Raw genomic sequence first — 20,549 nt, forward strand, 5'->3', positions numbered from 1 at the left:
CACTCAACACACACACTCACTCACTCACTCAACACACTCACTCAACACACACACTCACTCACTCACTCACTCAACACACTCACTCAACACACACACTCACTCACTCACTCACTCACTCACTCACTCAACACACACACTCACTCAACACACACACTCACTCACTCACTCACTCAACACACTCACTCAACACACACACTCACTCACTCACTCAACACACTCACTCAACACACACACTCAACACACACACTCACTCACTCACTCAACACACTCACTCAACACACACACTCACTCACTCAACACACACACTCACTCACTCAACACACACACTCACTCACTCACTCACACACACTCACTCAACACACACACTCACCTCACTCACTCAACACACACACTCACTCACTCACTCAACACACACACTCAACACACACACTCACACACTCACTCAACACACACACTCACACACTCACTCAACACACACACTCACACACTCACTCAACACACACACTCACTCACTCAACACACACACTCACTCACTCAACACACACACTCACTCACTCACCACACACACTCACCACACACACTCACTCACTCAACACACTCACTCAACACACACACTCACTCAACACACACACTCACTACACTCACTCACTCACTCAACACACTCACTCACTCAACACACACTCACTCACTCAACACACTCACTCAACACACTCACTCAACACACTCACTCACACTCACACACTCACTCACTCACTCAACACACTCACTCAACACACTCACTCAACACACACACTCAACACACACACTCACTCACTCAACACACACTCACTCACTCAACACACTCACTCAACACACTCACTCACTCACTCACACACACTCACTCACTCACTCACTCAACACACACACTCATTCACTCACTCACTCAACACACTCACTCACTCAACACACTCACTCAACACACACACTCACTCACTCAACACACAAACTCACTCACTCAACACACAAAATCACTCACTCACTCAACACACTCACTCACTCACTCAACACACAAACTCACTCACTCACTCAACACACACACTCACTCACACACACTCACTCAACACACACACACACTCACTCACACACACTCACTCAACACACACACACACACACACACTCACTCACTCAACACACACACTCACTCAACACACTCACTCACTCACTCAACACACACACTCACTCACTCAACACACAAACTCACTCACTCACTCAACACACAAACTCACTCACTCACTCAACACACAAACTCACTCACTCAACACACAAACTCACTCACTCACTCAACACACACACTCAAAACACACACTCACTCACTCAACACACACTCAACACACACACTCAACACACAAACTCAACACACACACTCACTCACACACTCACACACTCACTCACACACTCACTCACACACTCAACACACACACTCACTCACTCAACACACACACTCACTCACCTCACTCACACACTCACTCACACACTCACTCACACACTCACTCACACACTCACTCACACACTCACTCACTCACTCAACACACACACACTCACCTCACTCACTCAACACACACACACACACTCAACACACACACTCACTACACACTCAACACACACGCACACACTCACGCTCACACACTCACGCACTCTCTCACTCACGCACACACTCACGCACTCACTCACGCACTCTCTCACTCACGCACTCTCACACTCACGCACTCTCACGCACTCTCTCACGCACGCACTCTCACTCACTCAACACACACGCACTCACTCTCTCACTCACGCACTCTCACACTCACGCACTCTCACACTCACGCACTCTCTCACGCACGCACTCTCTCACGCACGCACTCACTCTCTCACTCACTCAACACACACGCACTCACTCTCTCACTCACTCAACACACACACACACGCACTCACTCTCTCTCTCTCACTCACCACACACACACACACGCACGCACGCACTCAACACACACACACACACACACACACACACGCACTCACTCAACACACACACGCACGCACTCACTCATGCACTCGCTCTCTCACTCACTCAACACACACACACACACGCACTCACTCATGCACTCACTCTCTCACTCACTCAACACACACACACACGCACTCACTCAACACACACACACGCACGCACTCACTCATGCACTCACTCTCTCACTCACTCAATACACACACACGCACGCACTCACTCATGCACTCACTCTCTCACTCACTCACACACACACACGCGACTCACTCTCTCACTCACTCAACACACACACACACGCACTCACTCTCTCTCTCACTCACCACACACACACACACACACGCACTCACTCTCTCACTCACTCAACACACACACACACACTCACTCAACACACACACATGCACGCACTCACTCACGCACGCACTCTCTCACGCACTCTCTCACTCACGCACGCACTCACGCACTCACTCAACAAACAGACACACACGCACTCACTCTCTCACTCACCACACACACACACACACACACACACACTCACTCACTCACTCACACACTCGCACTCACTCAATCACTCACTCACACACACATTCACTCACTCAACACACACACTCACTCACTCACACTCGCACTCACTCAATCACTCACTCACACACTCACTCACACACACTCACTCACTCACACACTCACTCACACTCACCACACACACTCACTCACACACACACACTCACTCAACACACACACTCACTCACACACACACACTCACTCACTCAACACACACACTCACTCACTCACACACTCACTCACGCACGCACTCACACACACACTCACTCACTCACTCACACACTCACTCACGCACGCACTCACTCACACACACACACACACACTCACTCACTCACTCACTCACTCACTCACTCACGCACTCACTCACTCACTCACGCACTCACTCACACACTCAACACACACACTCACTCACTCACACACTCACTCACGCACGCACGCACTCACACACACACACACACACACTCACTCACTCACGCACTCACTCACTCACTCACTCACGCACTCACTCACTCACTCACGTCTCACGCACGCACTCACGCACACACTCACGCACTCACTCACGCACTCACTCACGCACACACACACACACTCACTCAACACACGCACTCACTCACTCACACACTCACTCACACACTCACTCACTCAACACACACACTCACACTCACGCACTCACTCTCTCACTCACGCACGCACGCACGCACGCAACACACACACACTCACTCACGCACGCACTCACACACGCACTCACTCACGCACGCACTCACTCACTCACACACTCACACACGCACTCACTCACGCACGCACTCACGCACGCACTCACGCACTCAACACACACACTCACTCACTCACTCACACACTCACTCACGCACGCACACTCACACACACACTCACGCACTCTCTCACTCACTCACTCACGCACTCACACACTCACTCACTCACTCACACACTCAACACACACACTCACTCACTCACACACTCACTCACGCACGCACTCACACACACACACACTCACGCACTCACTCACGCACTCTCTCACTCACTCACGCACTCACTCACTCACTCACTCACTCACTCACGCACTCTCACGCACGCACTCACGCACACACACACTCACTCACGCACTCACTCACACACACACACACACACTCCACTCAACACACGCACTCACTCACTCACACACTCACTCACGCACGCACTCACTCACACACTCACTCACACACTCAACACACACACTCACTCACACACTCACACACTCAACACACACACTCACTCACACACTCACTCACCACTCACTCACACACTCAACACACACACTCACTCACACACTCACGCACTCTCTCACGCACGCACGCACTCACGCACGCACGCACGCACTCACTCACGCACGCACGCACGCACTCTCACTCACGCACGCGCTCTCACTCACGCACGCGCTCTCACTCACGCACGCGCTCTCACTCACGCACGCACTCTCTCTCGCACGCACTCTCTCTCGCACGCACTCTCTCTCGCACGCACTCTCTCTCGCACGCACTCTCTCACTCACGCACGCACTCACGCACTCTCTCTCTCACTCACGCACGCACTCTCACACGCTCACGCACTCGCACTCTCTCTCACGCACTCACTCACGCACGCACTCTCTCGCCACGCACTCTCTCGCTCACGCACTCTCTCTCGCCACGCACTCTTCGCTCACGCACTCTCTCTCGCACTCTCTCTCGCTCACGCACTCTCTCTCGCGCACGCACTCTCTCTCGCTCACGCACTCTCTCTCGCTCACGCACTCTCTCTCGCTCACGCACTCTCTCTCGCTCACGCACTCTCTCTCGCTCACGCACTCACTCACGCACGCACTCACTCTCGCACGCACTCTCTCTCGCACGCACTCTCTCTCGCACGCACTCTCTCTCGCACGCACTCTCTCTCACTCACGCACTCACGCACGCACGCACGCACTCTCTCTCGCACGCACTCCACGCCGCACATCTCGCACGCGACGCACGCACTCTCTCGCACGCACTCTCTCACTCACGCACGCTCACGCACGCTCACTCTCTCACGCACGCACTCTCACGACGCACTCTCTCGCACCGCACTCTCTCTCGCGACGCACTCTCTCGCACGCACTCTCTCACTCACGCACTCTCTCACTCACGCACTCTCTCACTCACGCACTCTCTCACTCACGCACTCTCTCACTCACGCACTCTCTCTCGCACGCACTCTCTCACTCACGCACTCTCTCTCGCACGCACTCTCTCACTCACGCACTCTCTCACGCACTCTCTCACGCACGCACTCTCTCACGCACGCACTCACTCACGCACGCACTCACTCACGCACGCACTCTCTCTCGCACGCACTCACTCACGCACGCACTCACTCACGCACGCACTCTCTCTCGCACGCACTCTCTCACTCACGCACGCACGCACTCTCTCACTCACGCACGCACGCACTCTCTCACTCACGCACTCACTCACTCACGCACGCACTCACTCACGCACTCACTCACTCACGCACGCACTCACTCACGCACTCACTCACTCACGCACGCACTCACTCACTCACTCACGCACGCACTCACTCACGCACGCACGCACTCACTCACGCACGCACGCACTCACTCACGCACGCACTCACTCACTCACGCACGCACTCACTCACGCACTCACTCACTCACGCACGCACTCACGCACTCACTCACTCACGCACGCACTCACTCACGCACGCACTCACTCACGCACTCTCTCTCGCACGCACTCTCTCTCGCACGCACTCACTCACGCACGCACTCTCTCTCGCACGCACTCTCTCTCGCACGCACTCTCTCTCGCACGCACGCACTCTCTCACGCACGCACTCTCTCACGCACGCACTCTCTCTCGCACGCACTCTCTCTCGCACGCACTCTCTCTCATGCACGCACGCACTCACGCACGCACGCACTCTCTCTCGCACGCACGCACTCTCTCTCGCACGCACGCACTCACTCAGGCACTCTCGCACGCACTCTCTCTCGCACGCACTCTCTCTCGCACGCACGCACTCACTCAGGCACTCTCGCACGCACTCTCTCTACGCATCTCTCACAGCGACTCTCTCGCTGACGCACTCTCTCTCGACGACTCTCTCTCGACGCATTCTCTCGCACGCACTTCTCTCGCACGCTCTCGCTCGCGACTCTCTCGTGACGCACTCTCTCGCACGCACTCTCTCGCACGCACTCTCTCTCACTCACGCACTCACGCGACGCACGCACTCTCTCACTCACGCACTCTCTCTGCACGCACTCTCTCGCACGCACTCTCTCTCGCACGCACGCGCTCTCACTCACGCACGCACTCACTCACGCACGCACTCACTCAGGCACTCGCATGCACTCTCTCGCACTCACGCGCGCACGCACTCTCACTCACGCACGCACGCGCGCACTCTCGCGCACTCTCTCTTGCACGCACTCTCTCACTCGCGCACGCACTCACTCACGCCGCACTCACTCACTCACGCACGCACTCACTCAGGCACTCGCACGCACGCACTCTCTCTCGCACGCTCACGACTCGCGCGCACTCTCTCGCACGCACTCTCTCTGCCGCACTCTCTCACTCACGCGCTCACGCACGCACGCACTCTCTCACTCACGCACGCACGCACTCTCTCGCACGCACTCTCTCTCGCACGCATGCACTCACTCACGCACGCACTCACTCACGCACGCACTCACTCACGCACGCACGCACTCTCTCACTCACGCACTCTCTCTCGCACGCACTCTCTCACTCACGCACGCACTCACTCACGCACGCACTCACTCACGCACGCACTCACTCAGGCACTCTCGCATGCACTCTCTCTCGCACTCACGCACGCACGCACTCTCTCACTCACGCACGCACGCACGCACTCTCGCACGCACTCTCTCTCGCACGCACTCTCTCACTCACGCACGCACTCACTCACGCACGCACTCACTCACGCACGCACTCACTCAGGCACTCTCGCACGCACGCACTCTCTCTCGCACGCTCTCGCACTCACGCACTCTCTCTCGCACGCACTCTCTCTCGCACGCACTCTCTCTCACTCACGCACTCACGCACGCACGCACTCTCTCTCACTCACGCACGCACGCACTCTCTCTCGCACGCACTCTCTCTCGCACGCACGCACTCACTCACGCACGCACTCACTCACGCACGCACTCACTCACGCACGCACTCACTCAGGCACTCTCTCACGCACGCACTCTCTCTCGCACGCACTCTCTCTCGCACGCACTCTCTCTCGCACGCACTCTCTCGCTCTCGCACTCACGCACGCACGCACGCACGCACGCTCTCACGCACGCACGACCAGTTTTATTAGGATAAATAATTGAGTAATACAGACTCCTCAATGAGAGATGCTTTCTGAGTGACTGTATGATGATGTATTTGTTATATTAGTGATATTTCTCGCTGTGCTTGATGCTGCGACTGATATTTCGGAGAGATTAAAGTATCAGATGATGAACAGTGCTGGGAATGTTTGTGTGGCACCTCGTTAATGTGTTTGTAGGTTTTAATCAGTTCGATGGAGAGTTTTCTTAAAGGCGCTGTCGCAGGATCCCGAAAACACGGAGGTATTCGCCGCTGTAGCATCACCATATCAGCAGTTCCCTGAAACACACATGAACACACACATGAACACTCATGAACACTCATGAACACTCATGAACACACATGAACACACATGAACACACATGAATGAACACACATGAGCCCATATGAACACACATGAGCCCATATGAACACACATGAACACACATGAGCCCATATGAACACACATGAACACACATGAACACACATGAACACACATGAGCCCATATGAACATGCAGCGTCTAACACTGGACAGATCTGCTGATACACTTCAACAGCTCAATGACTGTGTGAGATACACAACTGCTTATTGTACATGTATGTACCTGGGCGGTGTTGGGTTGCGGGGCCTGCGAGGTGTACGGCAGCGCAGCAGCTGATTGGTCAGCGCTCTGCAGGTGAACATCACTGAACGGCGGGTGTGAATGTGGCGTCTGCGCATCCATCTGCACACCAGCCGAATGGAAAGAAAACGAGGGAGCCAGCCGGACAGAGGAGGGTTTGCATGCTGATGTCTCTCCTCCTGCAACACACAACACACAACTTCAGCACAATCGCACACAACTTCCACTGACCTACAACTTCAGCACAATCGCACACAACTTCCACTGACCTACAACTTCAGCACAATCACACACAACTTCCACTGACCTACAACTTCAGCACAATCGCACACAACTTCAGCACAATCGCACACACCTTACACTGACAGACAACTTCAGCACAATCGCACACAACTTACACTGACAGACAACTTCAGCACAATCGCACACAACTTACACTGACAGACAACTTCAGCACAATCACACACAACTTACACTGACCTACAACTTCAGCACAATCGCACACAACTTCAGCACAATCACACACAACTTCCACTGACAGACAACTTCAGCACAATCGCACACAACTTACACTGACCTACAACTTCAGCACAATTGCACACAACTTACACTGACCTACAACTTCAGCACAATCGCACACAACTTACACTGACAGACAACTTCAGCACAATCGCACACAACTTACACTGACAGACAACTTCAGCACAATCGCACACAACTTCCACTGACAGACAACTTCAGCACAATCGCACACAACTTCCACTGACAGACAACTTCAGCACAATCGCACACAACTTCCACTGACAGACAACTTCAGCACAATCGCACACAACTTCCACTGACAGACAACTTCAGCACAATCGCACACAACTTCCACTGACAGACAACTTCAGCACAATCACACACAACTTACACTGACCTACAACTTCAGCACAATCGCACACAACTTACACTGACAGACAACTTCAGCACAATCGCACACAACTTCCACTGACAGACAACTTCAGCACAATCGCACACAACTTCAGCACAATCGCACACAACTTACACTGACAGACAACTTCAGCACAATCACACACAACTTACACTGACCTACAACTACAGCACAATCACACACAACTTACACTGACCTACAACTTCAGCACAATCACACACAACTTACACTGACCTACAACTACAGCACAATCACACACAACTTACACTGACCTACAACTTCAGCACAATCGCACACAACTTCAGCACAATCGCACACAACTTCAGCACAATCGCACACAACTTACACTGACCTACAACTTCAGCACAATCGCGACACAACTTACACTGACAGACAACTTCAGCACAATCACACACAACTTACACTGACCTACAACTACAGCACAATCACACACAACTTACACTGACCTACAACTTCAGCACAATCGCACACAACTTCAGCACAATCGCACACAACTTCAGCACAATCGCACACAACTTACACTGACCTACAACTTCAGCACAATCGCACACAACTTACACTGACAGACAACTTCAGCACAATCACACACAACTTACACTGACCTACAACTTCAGCACAATCACACACAACTTACACTGACCTACAACTTCAGCACAATCGCACACAACTTACACTGACAGACAACTTCATCACAATCGCACACAACTTTCACTGACAGACAACTTCAGCACAATCGCACACAACTTACACTGACAGACAACTTCAGCACAATCACACACAACTTACACTGACCTACAACTACAGCACAATCACACACAACTTACACTGACCTACAACTTCAGCACAATCACACACAACTTACACTGACCTACAACTTCAGCACAATCGCACACAACTTCAGCACAATCGCACACAACTTCAGCACAATCGCACTTACACTGACCTACAACTTCAGCACAATCGCACACAACTTCAGCACAATCGCACACAACTTCAGCACAATCGCACTTACACTGACCTACAACTTCAGCACAATCACACACAACTTACACTGACAGACAACTTCAGCACAATCGCACACAACTTCCACTGACAGACAACTTCAGCACAATCGCACACAACTTCCACTGACAGACAACTTCAGCACAATCGCACACAACTTCCACTGACAGACAACTTCAGCACAATCGCACACAACTTACACTGACAGGCAACTTCAGCACAATCGCACACAACTTACACTGACCTACAACTTCAGCACAATCGCACACAACTTACACTGACCTACAACTTCAGCACAATCGCACACAACTTCCACTGACCTACAACTTCAGCACAATCGCACACAACTTCCACTGACAGACAACTTCAGCACAATCGCACACAACTTCCACTGACAGACAACTTCAGCACAATCGCACACAACTTCAGCACAATCGCACACAACTTACACTGACAGACAACTTCAGCACAATCACACACAACTTACACTGACCTACAACTACAGCACAATCACACACAACTTACACTGACCTACAACTTCAGCACAATCACACACAACTTACACTGACCTACAACTACAGCACAATCACACACAACTTACACTGACCTACAACTTCAGCACAATCGCACACAACTTCAGCACAATCGCACACAACTTCAGCACAATCGCACAACTTACACTGACCTACAACTTCAGCACAATCGCACACAACTTACACTGACAGACAACTTCAGCACAATCGCACAACTTACACTGACCTACAACTACAGCACAATCACACACAACTTACACTGACCTACAACTTCATCACAATCACACACAACTTACACTGACCTACAACTTCAGCACAATCGCACACAACTTACACTGACAGACAACTTCATCACAATCGCACACAACTTTCACTGACAGACAACTTCAGCACAATCGCACACAACTTCAGCACAATCGCACACAACTTACACTGACAGACAACTTCATCACAATCGCACACAACTTACACTGACAGACAACTTCATCACAATCGCACACAACTTTCACTGACAGACAACTTCAGCACTAATCGCGACACAACTTACACTGACAGACAACTTCATCACAATCGCACACAACTTTCACTGACAGACAACTTCATCACAATCGCACACAACTTACACTGACAGACAACTTCATCACAATCGCACACAACTTACACTGACAGACAACTTCATCACAATCGCACACAACTTTCACTGACAGACAACTTCATCACAATCGCACACAACTTTCACTGACAGACAACTTCAGCACAATCGCACACAACTTCCACTGACAGACAACTTCAGCACAATCGCACACAACTTACACTGACAGACAACTTCAGCACAATCGCACACAACTTTCACTGACAGACAACTTCATCACAATCGCACACAACTTACACTGACAGACAACTTCAGCACAATCGCACACAACTTACACTGACAGACAACTTCAGCACAATCGCACACAACTTACACTGACAGACAACTTCATCACAATCGCACACAACTTTCACTGACAGACAACTTCATCACAATCGCACACAACTTTCACTGACAGACAACTTCAGCACAATCGCACACAACTTCCACTGACAGACAACTTCAGCACAATCGCACACAACTTACACTGACAGACAACTTCAGCACAATCGCACACAACTTACACTGACAGACAACTTCATCACAATCGCACACAACTTACACTGACAGACAACTTCAGCACAATCGCACACAACTTACACTGACAGACAACTTCATCACAATCGCACACAACTTACACTGACAGACAACTTCATCACAATCGCACACAACTTTCACTGACAGACAACTTCAGCACAATCGCACACAACTTCCACTGACAGACAACTTCAGCACAATCGCACACAACTTACACTGACAGACAACTTCAGCACAATCGCACACAACTTCCACTGACAGACAACTTCAGCACAATCGCACACAACTTCAGCACAATCGCACACAACTTACACTGACAGACAACTTCAGCACAATCACACACAACTTACACTGACCTACAACTACAGCACAATCACACACAACTTACACTGACCTACAACTTCAGCACAATCACACACAACTTACACTGACCTACAACTACAGCACAATCACACACAACTTACACTGACCTACAACTTCAGCACAATCGCACACAACTTCAGCACAATCGCACACAACTTCAGCACAATCGCACACAACTTACACTGACCTACAACTTCAGCACAATCGCACACAACTTACACTGACAGACAACTTCAGCACAATCACACACAACTTACACTGACCTACAACTACAGCACAATCACACACAACTTACACTGACCTACAACTTCAGCACAATCGCACACAACTTCAGCACAATCGCACACAACTTACACTGACCTACAACTTCAGCACAATCGCACACAACTTACACTGACAGACAACTTCAGCACAATCACACACAACTTACACTGACCTACAACTACAGCACAATCACACACAACTTACACTGACCTACAACTTCAGCACAATCGCACACAACTTCAGCACAATCGCACACAACTTCAGCACAATCGCACACAACTTACACTGACCTACAACTTCAGCACAATCGCACACAACTTACACTGACAGACAACTTCAGCACAATCACACACAACTTACACTGACCTACAACTTCAGCACAATCACACACAACTTACACTGACCTACAACTTCAGCACAATCGCACACAACTTACACTGACAGACAACTTCAGCACAATCGCACACAACTTACACTGACAGACAACTTCAGCACAATCACACACAACTTACACTGACCTACAACTACAGCACAATCACACACAACTTACACTGACCTACAACTTCAGCACAATCACACACAACTTACACTGACCTACAACTTCAGCACAATCACACACAACTTACACTGACCTACAACTTCAGCACAATCACACACAACTTACACTGACCTACAACTTCAGCACAATCGCACACAACTTCAGCACAATCGCACACAACTTCAGCACAATCGCACACAACTTCAGCACAATCGCACTTACACTGACCTACAACTTCAGCACAATCGCACACAACTTCAGCACAATCGCACTTACACTGACCTACAACTTCAGCACAATCACACACAACTTACACTGACAGACAACTTCAGCACAATCGCACACAACTTCCACTGACAGACAACTTCAGCACAATCGCACACAACTTCCACTGACAGACAACTTCAGCACAATCGCACACAACTTCCACTGACAGACAACTTCAGCACAATCGCACACAACTTACACTGACAGACAACTTCAGCACAATCGCACACAACTTACACTGACCTACAACTTCAGCACAATCGCACACAACTTACACTGACCTACAACTTCAGCACAATCGCACACAACTTCCACTGACCTACAACTTCAGCACAATCGCACACAACTTCCACTGACCTACAACTTCAGCACAATCGCACACAACTTCCACTGACAGACAACTTCAGCACAATCGCACACAACTTCCACTGACAGACAACTTCAGCACAATCGCACACAACTTCAGCACAATCGCACACAACTTACACTGACAGACAACTTCAGCACAATCACACACAACTTACACTGACCTACAACTACAGCACAATCACACACAACTTACACTGACCTACAACTTCAGCACAATCACACACAACTTACACTGACCTACAACTACAGCACAATCACACACAACTTACACTGACCTACAACTTCAGCACAATCGCACACAACTTCAGCACAATCGCACACAACTTCAGCACAATCGCACAACTTACACTGACCTACAACTTCAGCACAATCGCACACAACTTACACTGACAGACAACTTCAGCACAATCGCACAACTTACACTGACCTACAACTACAGCACAATCACACACAACTTACACTGACCTACAACTTCATCACAATCACACACAACTTACACTGACCTACAACTTCAGCACAATCGCACACAACTTACACTGACAGACAACTTCATCACAATCGCACACAACTTTCACTGACAGACAACTTCAGCACAATCGCACACAACTTCAGCACAATCGCACACAACTTACACTGACAGACAACTTCATCACAATCGCACACAACTTACACTGACAGACAACTTCATCACAATCGCACACAACTTTCACTGACAGACAACTTCAGCACAATCGCACACAACTTCAGCACAATCGCACACAACTTACACTGACAGACAACTTCATCACAATCGCACACAACTTTCACTGACAGACAACTTCATCACAATCGCACACAACTTACACTGACAGACAACTTCATCACAATCGCACACAACTTACACTGACAGACAACTTCATCACAATCGCACACAACTTTCACTGACAGACAACTTCATCACAATCGCACACAACTTTCACTGACAGACAACTTCAGCACAATCGCACACAACTTCCACTGACAGACAACTTCAGCACAATCGCACACAACTTACACTGACAGACAACTTCAGCACAATCGCACACAACTTTCACTGACAGACAACTTCATCACAATCGCACACAACTTACACTGACAGACAACTTCAGCACAATCGCACACAACTTACACTGACAGACAACTTCAGCACAATCGCACACAACTTACTCTGACAGACAACTTCATCACAATCGCACACAACTTTCACTGACAGACAACTTCATCACAATCGCACACAACTTTCACTGACAGACAACTTCAGCACAATCGCACACAACTTCCACTGACAGACAACTTCAGCACAATCGCACACAACTTACACTGACAGACAACTTCAGCACAATCGCACACAACTTACACTGACAGACAACTTCATCACAATCGCACACAACTTTCACTGACAGACAACTTCAGCACAATCGCACACAACTTACACTGACAGACAACTTCATCACAATCGCACACAACTTACACTGACAGACAACTTCATCACAATCGCACACAACTTTCACTGACAGACAACTTCAGCACAATCGCACACAACTTCCACTGACAGACAACTTCAGCACAATCGCACACAACTTACACTGACAGACAACTTCAGCACAATCGCACACAACTTCCACTGACAGACAACTTCAGCACAATCGCACACAACTTACACTGACCTACAACTACAGCACAATCACACACAACTTACACTGACCTACAACTTCAGCACAATCACACACAACTTACACTGACCTACAACTACAGCACAATCACACACAACTTACACTGACCTACAACTTCAGCACAATCGCACACAACTTCAGCACAATCGCACACAACTTCAGCACAATCGCACTTACACTGACCTACAACTTCAGCACAATCGCACACAACTTCAGCACAATCGCACACAACTTCAGCACAATCGCACTTACACTGACCTACAACTTCAGCACAATCACACACAACTTACACTGACAGACAACTTCAGCACAATCGCACACAACTTCCACTGACAGACAACTTCAGCACAATCGCACACAACTTCCACTGACAGACAACTTCAGCACAATCGCACACAACTTCCACTGACAGACAACTTCAGCACAATCGCACACAACTTCCACTGACAGACAACTTCAGCACAATCGCACACAACTTACACTGACCTACAACTACAGCACAATCACACACAACTTACACTGACCTACAACTTCAGCACAATCACACACAACTTACACTGACCTACAACTACAGCACAATCACACACAACTTACACTGACCTACAACTTCAGCACAATCGCACACAACTTCAGCACAATCGCACAACTTACACTGACCTACAACTTCAGCACAATCGCACACAACTTACACTGACAGACAACTTCAGCACAATCGCACAACTTACACTGACCTACAACTACAGCACAATCACACACAACTTACACTGACCTACAACTTCATCACAATCACACACAACTTACACTGACCTACAACTTCAGCACAATCGCACACAACTTACACTGACAGACAACTTCATCACAATCGCACACAACTTTCACTGACAGACAACTTCAGCACAATCGCACACAACTTCAGCACAATCGCACACAACTTACACTGACAGACAACTTCATCACAATCGCACACAACTTACACTGACAGACAACTTCATCACAATCGCACACAACTTTCACTGACAGACAACTTCAGCACAATCGCACACAACTTCAGCACAATCGCACACAACTTACACTGACAGACAACTTCATCACAATCGCACACAACTTTCACTGACAGACAACTTCATCACAATCGCACACAACTTACACTGACAGACAACTTCAGCACAATCGCACACAACTTCCACTGACAGACAACTTCAGCACAATCGCACACAACTTACACTGACAGACAACTTCAGCACAATCGCATCACAACTTTCACTGACAGACAACTTCATCACAATCGCACACAACTTACACTGACAGACAACTTCAGCACAATCGCACACAACTTACACTGACAGACAACTTCAGCACAATCGCACACAACTTACACTGACAGACAACTTCATCACAATCGCACACAACTTTCACTGACAGACAACTTCATCACAATCGCACACAACTTTCACTGACAGACAACTTCAGCACAATCGCACACAACTTCCACTGACAGACAACTTCAGCACAATCGCACACAACTTACACTGACAGACAACTTCATCACAATCGCACACAACTTTCACTGACAGACAACTTCAGCACAATCGCACACAACTTTCACTGACAGACAACTTCAGCACAATCGCACACAACTTACACTGACAGACAACTTCAGCACAATCGCACACAACTTACACTGACAGACAACTTCAGCACAATCGCACACAACTTACACTGACAGACACAGATAAACTCAAGCAGTGAACCCCAGAATAAAGTCAGGCAACAGGACGTTTGGATTTAAATGTTGAGAAATGAAGAATGTTTGATAGATGTAACAGACGTCTGCTCATGTGAAACAGCAGAAGCTCAGCTTACATTATCACACTCATGCTTTATCACAAGACAACACGGCACACGTGTGACACTCTCAAACACACAACTACAGACTGTTCAAACGTGTATCTATTCAGAGCTGATCAAGAGTGTGTGTGTGAGCTGATGTGTGTTTATGACTCAGCATCATTACACACACACACACACACACACACAGACAGACACACACACACACACACACGCGCGCGCGCACACACACACTCAGACACACAGACAGACACACACAGACAGACGACACACACAGATAGGGCTGGGGCGGTATGGATTTTTTCTAACCGCGGTTGAAAAGCAAGATATTCCCGCGGTATAGCGGTAAACCGCATTAAATACATTACATTGGATCAGAGAAGTCCCCCGACAGACTTTGGCGCACACATCAGAAGTCGCTTTTAATAGACAGACTTTAAATATTGTCACCTACATCCGAAGAAAAAAACGAGCACAATTTGAAATAGTCAAATTTTCATCAAGCAGTAATTTGGCATGAACACTGTATAGATTTCCTTATTTAAGATTATTCTCAGATACATTCGCATTGAAGATGGGTCAGACATGATTTTGACCACTTTATTAAGTTTTGTTTTGTAGAAAGCCTTTCTTTAACTTAAAATTTCGTTTTGTATAAATTGTATCTTAATTTTAATCACTGTTTCATTAACTAATTGCCTGGAATTAATAAATAAGAAGCAAATATAGCAGACATATAATCAGCAGCAGGACGTGGAAGCGCCGATGCGATCTCTTGCGCGTGAGCTCTCTCATAAATTAACCGAAACTCGGCGGCTAGGCCTACTGCCTCACAGACATGAGAAATAAATAGAAATCTTAAAATAAATTTTAAACAAAATTCAAAACAAAATGATAAAATTTTAGGCTACAGTAGCCTAGTAGTCAGGTTTGCCGATGTGCGTTACTATTTATTTATTTATTTATTTTTATCCCTGTGCGCCAATCGGAAACGGACTTCACTGCTGATATTCTGGGGATACAACATAGCCAATAGGCTATAGCCTACTAGGGACTTTAGCCTTTAAAATATCTTTGCTGCATTGGCTCAGTCTCCTTTCTAGAACAGCCAAGAGCTTTCTAGCCTCGCGGCAGCAGCGCCTTGCATCGCTCAGACCTTAAAACAGTCAGCGCCGCGGATGCGTTTTGAAAATTTATCAAAAAACGTTGGTGCGGACAGATGAGTTTTGTGATGCGGTTGCGGATTAAATAATAATAGCCCATCCGCGCATCTCTAATACAAATGGAATGTTATTATGTGTCATGGAACATTGCGCTCCCCAACTCGCGAAAGGTCGGATTTGCTCCATATTTTGATAAGTTTTGTTTAGAAAACCTTGAATCCATGTAGGCTAATATCATTAGACATAATCCATATCATTAGAATCAATGAATCCATGTCATTAGACACAACGTGCACACGTGCAGGCCAAAGTTTTTTTTGTTTTTGTTTTTTTGCGGTGAGGACGGTGACAAACTCAGACCCGCGGTTGGAGTCACGTGACCGCGGTATTGCGGTAATCGTCCCAGCCCTACACACAGACACACACAGACAGACGACACACACAGACACACACGCACACACACACACACACACAGACACACACACACACACACACCCACCCACACACACACACAGACACACACACAGACAGACGACACACACAGACAGACAGACATACACAGACAGACGACACACAGACAGACATAGACAGACAGACACAGACACACACACACACAGACAGACGACACACACAGACAGACGACACACAGACAGACATAGACAGACAGACACAGACACACACACACAGACAGACGACACACACAGACAGACGACACACAGACAGACACAGACACACACACACACACAGACAGACGACACACACAGACAGACACACACACACACACACACACACACAGACAGACGACACACACAGACAGACACAGACACACACAGACAGACACACACACACACACACACACACACACAGACAGACGACACACACAGACAGACACACACACACACACACACACACACACACAGACAGACGACACACACAGACAGACACAGACACACACACACACAGACAGACGACACACACAGACAGACACAGACACAGACAGACGACACACACAGACAGACACAGACACACACACACACACACACACACACAGACAGACGACACACACAGACAGACGACACACACAGACACACACGCACACACACACAGACACCCACACACACACGACACACACAGACATACACAGACAGACGACACACAGACAGACATAGACAGACAGACACAGACACACACACACAGACAGACGACACACACAGACAGACAGACACAGACACACACACACAAACAGACGACACACACAGACAGACGACACACACAGACAGACATAGACAGACAGACACACACACACACACAGACAGACGACACACACACAGACAGACGACACACACAGACAGACGACACACACAGACAGACACAGACACACACACACAGACAGACGACACACACAGACAGACACACACACACACAGACAGACGACACACACAGACAGACGACACACACAGACAGACACAGACACACACACACAGACAGACGACACACACAGACAGACACAGACACACACACACAGACAGACGACACACACAGACAGACACACACACACACACAGACAGACGACACACACAGACAGACACAGACACACACACACACACACAGACAGACGACACACACAGACAGACACAGACACACACACACACACACAGACAGACGACACACACAGACAGACGACACACACAGACAGACAGACAGACAGACAGACAGACAGACAGACACTCAAATTCAAAGGGTCTTTATTGGCATGACTGTAAACAATACAGTATTGCCAAAGCAGAGGCTGTGTAAAAAAGAACTACACCTTAATCTATAATTACAGTTTAACAAATGTAACAAATATAAAAATAAATACAAAACAGGTTCAGAACTGAAGACTTCAGTGTTTAAATAACCGAAGAGCACGGACACATAATATACACACACACACTGAGTCACTGTGGTGAACATTGGGGGGACACACGAGGGTAAAACACATAACACAGATACACCCACTGTCTCTCAGGTTGTGTCTCTCTCTCTCCCTCTCTCTGAAATCTGCTGAATCATCCGTGCATAAACAGTGTGTTCAGGGTTTTTCCTGCATTCAAGTGAAATTTTGGACCATCGAACCAAATGTAATGACGTTAATGTAACCGGTCCTGGTCGTCCCGCTCCGAATGGGACTCGAACCGATGTCTCCGGCGTGGGAGGCGGGTGCGCTAACAAGGAGGCTAAAGGCTACAGCTTCTAGCGCCAGTCGCTAGTGCACCTCTTGAGGTCAGGAGAGTGAGGTTTACACATGGCACAGCTCTCCATCAGCTGATCACCGTTACATTAATACAAGCCAAATCTGCTTCTCGTGTCAAGTTTAGTGTTACAGAAGCACTTGTGCAATGGATCTGCTCCGTTTCTGCTCTTGTTCAGAGGCGTTCAGCGGGACCTCCTCATCTGAAACACACGCATGTGAAGAGTTACTCGTTTCATTTGTCTGAAAACACTTTGCAAGAATAACGTTGTCTGTGAGAATGCTGCAAATTATCTCAGATCATCTCAGGAGGTGCTGTGAGTTTAATTTGCTTTATTTCCACGGAGCAGTCAGCGGTTATCATGCATTGGGAACGCAACTCTGCAGGTTCAGTTAGTGCTGGGCGATATGGCAAAAACTGTAAAATAATTGTGTGACGAGGAGGAGGGCGGGGCTGTGACTCCACATGCATCGGGCTAATCAGCTGAGGAGAGGGATAAGGGCGAGCCAGATGCAGCAGTTCAGGAGAGAGAGAGAGTCACACACAGCTGCCATGTGTTTGTTTAAATTAAATATAACTTTGACTGTT

At 48.5% G+C, this 20,549-nt stretch overlaps 1 protein-coding gene across 2 annotated transcripts in view; it reads right to left on the reverse strand.

The window, feature by feature from the left end:
- LOC127635678 (dual specificity tyrosine-phosphorylation-regulated kinase 1A-like) overlaps positions 1-20,549 on the reverse strand; it is a 45,886-nt gene that overhangs the window by 9,550 nt on the left and 15,787 nt on the right. For both annotated transcript variants that reach the window (XM_052115865.1, XM_052115864.1), the window contains exons 4-5: positions 7,549-7,745; positions 7,123-7,242 (exon numbers count right to left, since the gene is read on the reverse strand). In XM_052115865.1, the coding sequence (XP_051971825.1) occupies positions 7,123-7,242; positions 7,549-7,745 (317 nt within the window). The remainder of the gene's footprint in view (positions 1-7,122; positions 7,243-7,548; positions 7,746-20,549) is intronic.

Source organism: Xyrauchen texanus, chromosome 43 (genome assembly GCF_025860055.1).
Source record: "Xyrauchen texanus isolate HMW12.3.18 chromosome 43, RBS_HiC_50CHRs, whole genome shotgun sequence".
Lineage (NCBI taxonomy): Eukaryota > Metazoa > Chordata > Actinopteri > Cypriniformes > Catostomidae > Xyrauchen > Xyrauchen texanus.